This window comes from Antechinus flavipes, chromosome 1 (genome assembly GCF_016432865.1).
Source record: "Antechinus flavipes isolate AdamAnt ecotype Samford, QLD, Australia chromosome 1, AdamAnt_v2, whole genome shotgun sequence".
NCBI classification, from domain to species: Eukaryota; Metazoa; Chordata; class Mammalia; order Dasyuromorphia; family Dasyuridae; genus Antechinus; species Antechinus flavipes.
In genome coordinates this window covers 309,420,609-309,430,837 of record NC_067398.1, presented here as the reverse complement: position 1 = coordinate 309,430,837, position 10,229 = coordinate 309,420,609, and the positions used below count along the sequence as shown (strand labels likewise).

The 10,229-nt window shown below is 40.2% G+C and overlaps 1 protein-coding gene across 2 annotated transcripts in view; it reads right to left on the bottom strand.

The window, feature by feature from the left end:
* GGA2 (golgi associated, gamma adaptin ear containing, ARF binding protein 2) overlaps positions 1-9,406 on the bottom strand; it is a 35,847-nt gene extending 26,441 nt beyond the window's left edge. The window contains exons 1-2 of one of the 2 annotated variants that reach the window (XM_051964759.1): positions 9,211-9,406; positions 130-214 (exon numbers count right to left, since the gene is read on the bottom strand). In XM_051964759.1, the coding sequence (XP_051820719.1) occupies positions 130-214; positions 9,211-9,271 (146 nt within the window). In that variant the 5' untranslated portion in view covers positions 9,272-9,406. Of the gene's footprint in view, positions 215-9,210 lie in introns of those variants that run through there. The other variant, XM_051964756.1, reaches the window with a different exon arrangement.
* Between the last annotated feature and the right edge of the window lie 823 nt (positions 9,407-10,229).

Below are 10,229 nucleotides of genomic sequence, written 5' to 3'. Positions count from 1 at the left end.
CAGAAGAGACCCCCAAAACAACCTATCAGAATATCCGCCTCTTTAAATTTTAGGGTTCTCATTGTCTGATGGTTGTGCCCATGAGATTACAAGAACCATCTAGGCAAGAATGTACAAAATTAATCTTACCCATCAGGATCAGTGTTCACCTGATCGCAGAAACATTGGATACAAGACCAGTTCTCCTCAGACATGCTTGGATCTGTGGCTTTATCTGCCAAGAAAAAAAAGGAGAAAAAGGGGGGAGGTGAAAAACAGAAAATAGGAACCGTGAAAGGACTGATAAAGTAGACAAATGAGAGATAAATGAGGTCTCATGCTCCCAAAGTAGCCTTTTGGGAAAGAGAGATAATCATCTGCAATGTGACTCAGATTCAGAGTAATGATGATCAAACATTAATGCTATACAAACTCAATCTAAGGTAATTGTCCTGAAACCACATTTCTGGTAGCAAAGCAGAGTCATAAGTATCTTTTCTTCACACTTCAGGCAGGTTTTCAGTCTTTAGTGTGAGATTTACATCATCTTCATCTTCAAGGAAACATTGTGTCATCTCTTTTTCTATTTATAGATCATTTTATCCCTCAGAGCTAAATTTTATTTTATTTTTTATGAGCAAAATATAATGCAAAGGATATAAAGCAGGCCTCAAAGTTAGGAAGACTTGGCTTAAAAGACAAAGAAAGACGTCCCATATATAATCAAACATCTCTAGCATCAGTTTTTGTAAAAGCAATAAGTTGGAAAGAAGTTGAATACCTGTCATTTGATGTTTGGCTACATTAATTGTGGTACATGAATGTAATGAAGTTTGACTGCACATTCATGACAAATGAATATGAAGAATACAGAGAAATATGGGATGCCATATGAACTGAAATGCCAAATGAAATAAGCAAACCAGTAACCCATTTACCCAATGACTTTAAAAATGTAAATTGAAATACCAATAATGAAAGTTATAATTGAAAGGATGAAGGAAAACCAAAATTAAGGAGAAAATCCACCTCCTTTTCTTACTGATAGGAAACTATGAGTATACCTGTCAGACTCATTTGATATATTCTTTCTGTTGAACTGGTTTTTTCCCCCTTTCTTTTTACTTTTTGTCACAGGGGGATAACCCTGTTGGTCAAATATACAAATATAGATATAGAAAAGATACTAATTTTTCATAAATTAAAGTCAAGGATAGTGTTAAAAAGAAAAGTGCTATAAAACATTTCATGAGGTGGAGAAATTAAAGTCACCTATATGCTCTAAATCATTACTGATTGGAAAAATGCAAATTAAAACTCTGAGATACCACCTCACCTATCAGACTGACTAAAATGACAGGACAAAATAATGATGAATGCTGGAGTGTGAGAAAAACTGGAACATTCATTGTTGGTAGAGTTGTGAACTGATCCAACCATTCTGGAGAACAATTTGGAACTATGTCCAAAGGGCTTTTGTTTTTTATTTTTTAGTAATTATAACTTTATTGACAGAACCCATGCCTGGGTAATTTCTTCCATTATCCCTTGCACTCACTTCTGTTCCAATTTTTCCCCTCCATCCCCTCCCCCAAATGGCAAGCAGTCCTATACATGTTAAATATGTCACAGTATTTCCTAGATACAATATATGTGTGCAGAACCGAACAGTTCTCTTGTTATATAGGAAGAGTTGGATTCAGAAGGTAAAAATAAACTGGGAAGAAAAACAAAAATGCAAACAGTTTACTAAATTCATTTCCCAGTGTTCGTTCTTTGGGTGTAGCTACTTCTGTCCATCATTGAGCAATTGAAACTGAGTTAGATCTTCTCTTTGCCGAAGAAATCCACTTCCTTCAGAATATATCCTCATACAGTATCGTTGTTGTTGAAGTATATAATGATCTCCTGGTTCTGCCCATTGCACTTAGCATCAGTTCATGTAAGTCTCTCCAAGCCTCTCTGTATTCATCCTGCTGGTTTCTTACAGAACAAAAATATTCCATAACATTCATATACCACAATTTATTCAGCCATTCTCCAACTGATGGGCATCCATTCATTTTCCAGTTTTTAGCCACTACAAACAGGACTGCCACAAACATTTTGGCACATACAGGTCCCTTTCCCTTCTTTAGTATCTCTTTGGGTCCAAAGGGCTTTTAAACTGTGCATACCCTTTCATCCAGCAGTGTCCCTACTAGGTCTGTATCCCAAAGAGATCATAAAACAGGGAAAAGGACCCACACATGCAGAAATGTTTGTAGCAGCCTATTTTGTAGTGACAAGGAATTAGAAATTGAGGGGATGCCCATCACTTAGAGATTGGCTGAATAAGTTATGGTGTATAAATGTAATGCTGTATTACTGTTCTATAAGTAATGATGAACAGGCTGAAAAGTCTGGAAGGACATGAATTGATGCCGAGTGAAATGAGCCCTGAATGACAAGAACATTGTACATACTAACAGCCAAGAGTATATGGTAAGACTTGGCTCTTTCAGCAATTCCAACAAACTTTGCATAGAAAATGCCATCTGCATCCAGAAGAACTATAGAGACTGAATGTGGATGGAAGCATCAAGATCCAAGGTATCCAGGTGGGGCAAAGAAAGCCAAAAGTACTTACAGGATTAAAATAATCCCTAAGGCAAGCAGGGAAGGGTACTGATGGCAGTCATTTCAGCCTTAAGTGGACCATTTATTTTTGGGTAGGCCTTTTGTTTAAACGGACTTTTAATTACAGTTGCCCTTCAGGTGGTCTCTAGAAACTCCCTATTTACTATATCCAAATCAAAAGCCAAGTTATGATGTCCAATGCGCAACATTATAAAAGAACTGCTCATACTGTAGATCTTCACTAACTTTTCTATGAATTTAGCCCATCACCTCAGTCTTAACTTTAATGGAGTCTTCCTCTGGGTTAATTATGAGTTCCACCATTTATCTTTCCCCTCGTTAATTGCTAAAACCCCTTCAGTTTTAGTTAGCAAGCTAACTTTATATTTAGCAGTATAATGAAATCTTTGCTCTTGATTTGGCTGCCTATGCCTACAAATTCTTTTGGGATGACTTAAGACAGAGACATGCAACCCCAATAAAGTTTTGGGGTCTCATGAAATACCTCATAATTTTGGTGGTTAACTCCACCCTGGTGGTGACTTGGTATGAGAAAAGTCTGACTGCACCTGTACCTCAATAACATTATTTTCACTTTGTTTCTTTTCCCATGGTTTTTCCTTGTTTTGATTTTTCTTTCTCAATATGACTCATGGAAATGTTAAATTGATTGTATATACATCACTCTGCATATCGTCTTTCTGAGGGAGGAAAACTCAAAATCTTACAAAAATGAATGTTGAAAATTACCTTTACATGTAATTGGAAAAATAAAATACTATTAACAATTTAAAATTTAAATTTTAGGGCATGGGCTCTCCTCTTGGTATCATACAATTAAAATAAGTTTTTCAAAGAAGAAATCAGAATTGTGGCAGAACATGTGCTCCCTATAATGATTATCTTTCTTAGGATCAGAACAGTCATGTCTACCACATACAGTGCTTATCCAGCAGTCTAGAGGAAGAATAGAAAAAGAAGCTGAAAAGTCTTTTTCATATTCTCTTTGAAGACTTCAAAGACATTTATAAAGTCCCTTTGATGAGATTTTGGATTGATTAAACTAAGAGAGCTCTCGAGCATCTTATCAGTAAAACATTTACAAACTGGGCTTTTCATCCTCTTAGGAACTGCTTTGAAAGTGACACTGTTGTCTTCTACAGCAGCTTAAAATTATCCATTTTAACATTTGTTAACATCCATTGTGTTGATTTTAAATAACTTTCTTGATAAAAATTTTTTTTCCAGTTTCAAATTCTCTCCCCTTGTCCCTCTCCCACTGATTTAGGAAGGCAAGAAATATAATATTCATTATAAATATGAAGTCAAGCAAAATACATTTTTCCAGCTGGAATACTCTGCCTTCTCAGTTCTGCCTACTAGCTTCCCAGGCTTTCTTCCCACTTCAGCCTGAATCCCACCTTCCATTTTACAAGCACATTATCTTTCACTCTATATCTAGTGCACTGGCACTTGGTGGCCATTTACATGAGTTGCTGGAGGGCAGAGGGAGTATTCCCAGCATAATAGCACCCATCAGACCAATCAGAAAATTTTTATCTTCAAGTTTTTGTTCAAGATGTAAGTGGGGGTTGTCTTCCCAATATCTTTCCTACCTCCTCCTAGCCAATTCAAATCCCACCCTTTTTAAAAGACCATTTCAGTGCAAACCAATTTCTGCCATGTACAATCCCCATAGCATTAAGTGTTCTCTGTATCACCAGCTTGACTACAAGATGTCTGATGGCAAAGATCATGTCATATTTTTTAGTCACAACAATATGGTAGAAAGAACAGTGCTCAGCTTAGCTATACAACCTAACCTTGTCATTCTTACTGCCTGATAAGCTGAGGTTGGTTGATCCCTTGAGCTAGCTCAGAAGTTTTGCATCATGGGGTGGCTAAAGTTAATGGGGTATCTACACTAGGACTGGTATTAATATGATGGAAAGTAAGCAAGAGCGGGTACCAGATTGCTTAAAAAGGGGTGAAATAATTCAGGTCAGAAATGTTGAAGGTCAAGGCTTCCACATAGGCACCAAGTAGCCATTTGTGTACCTCTTGTCTGAAAGAATATACATATGCACGCACACACACATCTCAAATATATGTTTTTGTATGTACATATACATGTGTACACCTATGTACACAGATATACACACACATTTGAGATATGTTTTTGCATATGTGTATGTATATTCTCTTCCTGAGAGTTAGAAGTGCTGAGTTTGAAGACAGGAAGACTCATGTGAGTTCAAAGCTGATCTCTGATAGTTACTAGCTGTATATACTTATTAGCAAAATCACTTCACCCTATTTGCCTCAGTTTCTGTCAAGTGAGCTTCAGAAGGAAATGGCAAAAAACTGCCAAAAATGAGGTCACAAAGAGTCAAATCTTATAGAACAAAAGAATTAGAATATTTGAGTTCAAATCCCAGCTCAGCTACTTACTACCCACATGACTTTGGGGAAAACACTTTATTTCTCTATCTGTATGATATGAAGATCTTCCGTAATCCCCTCAGTTCTAATTCTTAAAATCCTCCAGAGATCAGGAGACACTGAAGTTATTGAGTATGAGGATGATGAGGTCAGACTACTTCTTTAGCTCCCAGTGGTTACTTAGGGTTAGAAATCTAATCTCCTTTATATAGTCAGTTCATCCACAGCTAAAGACAATGGTATTAAAAAGGCTTCCAAAAGATGGGATTTTAGGAGGGACTTAAAGGAAGCTAGGGAAACCAGGAGATGGAGATGAGGAAGGGAAAGCAATTCTAGGCATGGGGGACAATCAGAGAAAATCTAAGAGTTAGGAAACTGAATGTCTTGTTTATATAAAAGTGAAGAGGGAAAGGCCATTGGATCAAAGAGTACCTGTATTGGGGACGGAAAAGGTAGGCTGGAACTAGTTTAAGCTTTGAATACCAAACAAAAGACTTTGTATCAGATCCTGGAGACAATAGGGAAACCAAAGCCAGAATTTTGATTACATTATTTTTAAGATTCCTTCCTACTCTAAAACTAGGAACCTATGATCCTGGCAGTAGTAGATTTAGCTGTGAAATGTTAACCCAACACATCTGCTCTGTTAAAGCTTGTAATAAAAAGGTAAAAAACAAAATCGTGGCATCTTTGATGACATTGGCTCTGAGGGCCTAAGACCAACAACTAAATAAAGCAGCACAGGAAAAGATATTTCCGTTTTAAAAAAAAAAAACTTTAAAAATTCAGACCTGCAGGTGACAGTCAGTACCAAAACTTTCTGCAAGAAAAGAGAATCAAAACTGAAAACACTATCTTTTTGAAATAAAAATTTTAAAAAGAGAGAGAAAGCTGTGGCTCACATCAAGTGAAATTTGTTATTGGCCTTGGCCAAGATGGATCTTCTTACCTGGAAGCCCTCTGAGAATTCCTTTATTTTGGTTCCTTTAGATACAATCAATTATTACAAGATAAGCCAAGCATTTGAATAAGAGAATTCTAGAGGTCCAAGTAGCAAAGAAGTTAACCTAATACAGAGAATGGAGAGACCAAGGATAAACATTCTGGAAGGGAATAGGGAAGAATTTTCCTAAACATGGGAATAGTCCATACAACTAAGAATGATACCAATGATTCCACCAGACAAGTCTCACACCAATATAAGACTTCAATATGAGACTGAGACTGATTTAAAAAAAAAAAAAATCTCATGTACAATCATCATAAAATGCAATCATAAAATATTATTATTATTCATGAGTCATGGAGACAAGGATTAAAATTCCATTTCATACACTCATTAATTGGATACCTCTGAACATATTTCAACCCAGTTTTATTTCAACCTATTTCTTCATCCATAAAATGAGAATATCTGTAAACACTTAACTGCACAGGATCTTTTGAACCAACACTTATAAGTCACTTTACAAACCTTAAAACACCATATAAATGTCAATTATTTTCATCATTACTATCCACGGAGGACATGATTATCAATTTGTATGTGGGAGCTAGGTGTTGGAGTGGCAGGCCTGAGGTCAGAAGACAGCTTAACGAGTTCACACATGGCCTCACAAATTTACTAGCTTTTATGTCTCAGGGTAAATCACTTTACCCTGTTTTCCTCAGTTTCCTCAAATATTGACTGATATTTGGAGAAGGAAATATGTTTGCCAAGAAAACCTCAAATGAGTCAGACACAACTGAATAATGTATGTACTGAAACTCATCCTCTAGGCTCAGAGAACATTACTCAGAAGGAGAGGATGTCATAAGGAGGCATAGATTAAGAAGTAAGAGGTATAAAATCAAAATAATAGGCATTTAATAAGTACTTATTGACTGCTCTGGGAAATGATAGAAAGATTAGTCTTGTTCTCCTTGATCTCAGAAGGCAAAACTGAGACTTAAACATGGAAGTTAGAGAGATGGAGAATGGCTTTATGTAAGGAAGAAATTATTATTGAATTATAATTAATATAGTAAGACATCCTCCAGTGCAGCAATATGGAAATACAGCAAAGATGGTGTCTGAGTCATCCATTGAAAGAATGGTATAAGTCTAATCTCTGACACTTACCAGGTGATTCTGGGCAAAGCACTTAAACTCTCAATGACCCACGCAACTCTAAAATGTGAAGTTACAGAAACAGTAGATTATCTGCATAGATAATTTCCTTAGAGTTCCATACATAGATGAAGCCACAGATCAAGACCAAAAAAGAAAAATTCTTCATGATTGGGGACAGCAAATGAAATGGCTTATATTGTGAGATAACAAGTCAAAAGCTACCCCCCTCAAAAAAAAAATAGATTTTTTTGATACTGGATCTTCTGGATTTCACCCAAGCTAGTCATGGAGCAGCCATTCAGGTATCAGGGGCCACTACTGATTAACACAGGAGTTTTGACAGGCTCTACTTCCTACTTGGGCCAATTCATCCTGCCTAGCTAGTGACTTATATTGACTAGGATCTAGACAGTGAACTTAATGAGGATATTTGATTAGCCTTAGCCTCACTATAGCTCAAGTGATTTGTCTCTCCCAATAGCAGGGATTACAGGTATTTACAAAAACAACTCCTCTTCCCAGCCATTTTAACTTTTACTACAAAGTGAGATTTTTTTTGGGATGGGAAGGAAGAAGGGAGAAGAGAGTGAGAAAAGATAGAAGATACTCCTTAGGGGTGGCAATAAAGCACAAAGACGGATGACCCAAGGTTACCTCAGGGTCACAAGATCAGCTAGAGCAACTTCAGAGTTCGGGGTGACTCTTACACTCCAGCACTGAAAGACAGGAAGAGTAACCGAGGAATAAAAGGGTTTAGTCTGCTTGCTGATTCCAGAAATATCTGCATTCCATCTGGGCTCAAACTTTCAACACTCCTGATTTGTTTTATTTTAAAAGTAATAAGTAATACGCCTGAGAGGTATTCACCAATCCTACAATTGTCTAAAGGTAATTGCTGTGGGAAAAGAGGTGACATGTAACACTCACATTTGTAATACTAAGATCATTAAAATATATAGTTAAGAATCAAAAAGCTAATATTCTAGTACTAGTTCTGCCATCAAATAAGTTTGTGACCTTGGGCAAGGGAAGTTTGGGAGGAGGAGGGAAGAGAGAGGGATAATAGGAATTCCAGAATTGGGCCTCAGTGGTCATCTACTCCAGAGGGCCTAAAAAAATAAAAATCCTCTCTACATCCTAACTGAAGGTAAAGTTCACCAAGGGCATGCTTGTTAACTCAGGTATGAAAAACCAGAGGCATCTCGTTCTTGCCTCGGCGCACGCAATGTTGGCTTCAGAGAAGGGTTCTTAGTAGCCCCCAAACGAATCCACAGGGCTCGATGGTCTCATGCCAGCAAGCGAACATTTAGACCCCAGGGCTCCAGCCATCCTTTTGGGATTTCCCAAGTACCACCACAAAAGCCTCTGGGCCTCAGCTGGCCCACCCCAAGCTGCAGGAAGCAGTTGGGTAAAGGTGGGATGAGTTGAGAGGGATATTCAAATTACAGAACGAAGATCCAAACTAGTAGAACACTCTTGGGTGTGAATATCCGTAGGTCCCGAGTAGACGAGCCTGGGACTTCGAGCTAGTTTTCTAGCACCCTCAGGGTTCTCCCTTCCTTCGGCTCCCCGCATCTCACCCCACCCCCGCCCCAGACTTGACCTTCCAAGGCCAAAAAAGCAAAGCTGAATTCAAACTCCGGGCTAGGACTGGACAATTGGGGGCGGAGGAGGAAACCGTAGGAAGCCAGGCGTGGGGTGCAGGCTAGTCTTCCCAGGCCAGTGTTTCTAGCACCTGAGTGTCCTAGGGATCCCCGAAGCTGAGCGGAGTGGGGCGGGGCGGCACCTCCCAGCCCTGAGCCAGTAGCAACAAACCAAAGGAGAAAAAAGGGGACTGAGGGAACTTGCTCGGGCTCGGCCGCCGTACGGGCCCAGCCCAGCCTAATCCGGCCCCTGCTCTGCGCTGTTCCCCGAGCCGGGCGCAGCCAAGTAGGCACAAACCCCGCGCGTCAGGCGCACGGAGCAGGGTCCGCAGGCACAACACTCCGCGTTTGTCGCCGGTAGTTGGGACGGCGGGCGTCACCTCTAGAAGCTCCCCGTCCCCGCGCCGTACTCACTGAGCCATAGCTCCAGCGCTGCCACCCCCTTGGGCCCCGACGCAGCCTCGGCCGCCGCCATGTAGCTGCGCTCCTCGGGTTCGTCAGGTGTAGGCGCCGCCGTCCCAGCGTTTTAAGGAACTTGGTGACGCGGCAACCCCGGGGCGGGCAGCGCGTGACGGGTCCTAGCCCCGGACACGTGAGTCTCCCCCCAGGGCTGGGAATCCCCTCCTCCTCTTCTTCCTCTCTCCTCCTCCTTCCTCCCTCCTCCTCCCTCCTCCCCCCTCCTCCCCCTGCCCCCCTGCTCAGCCTTGGCCCCTCCGCTATGGGTCCTGAGGCCTGGAGCTAGCTCCCTCCCGCCAGCCTCCTGATTGGCTTTCGGCAAAAACCAACTGAGATCTGTCTGGGCCGGCGGCTTCCCCCAAGCCACCAGGGACTGTACTGTCCCAGAGGCCAAAATTGCCATCCACTGTCTCCTCGCTTACTTATGGGGCTGCTTAGAATGTGACGATGGTATTGAGCCAATATTATAATGGCCGACCCTGGTTGGAGAGCTGGCTAGAAATATCCATTTCATTCCCAAGTCTGTTACCGGAATATCTGGCTAACAATTGACAAGAAGTCTGGAGCAAGGATTTTTTCCTAGGAATCTGGCCACCAATTTCTTCGTAAACTTCAGAAGGCCCATGAACTTGGATGGAGGGAAAATGTTGCATCTTCATTTTCAATAACTGTTGGCTTTTTTTGTAATCTCTATTGTTTAATGCATTTAAGAACTTTTTTTTCTGAAAAACCCATAGGCTTCAGAAGTCAAGAATCTAACGTTAAAGGTCATGCTGCCCCTCGCCCTTTTTTGGAAAGGAGCAAGTGAAAAAGTGTGGTTCCTCTCATTGAAGAGGTGGGGGACAATGAGCCTGCAATGCTGTATAAGCTGTGAAACCCATACAGAATGTGTGTGTAGTTTTGCTTAGTTTTCCCTTTTTTTTTTTTTTTTTTTAAATGAGAAGGGGCGAAAAGACAGGGAGAAAAGGAGGGAATAA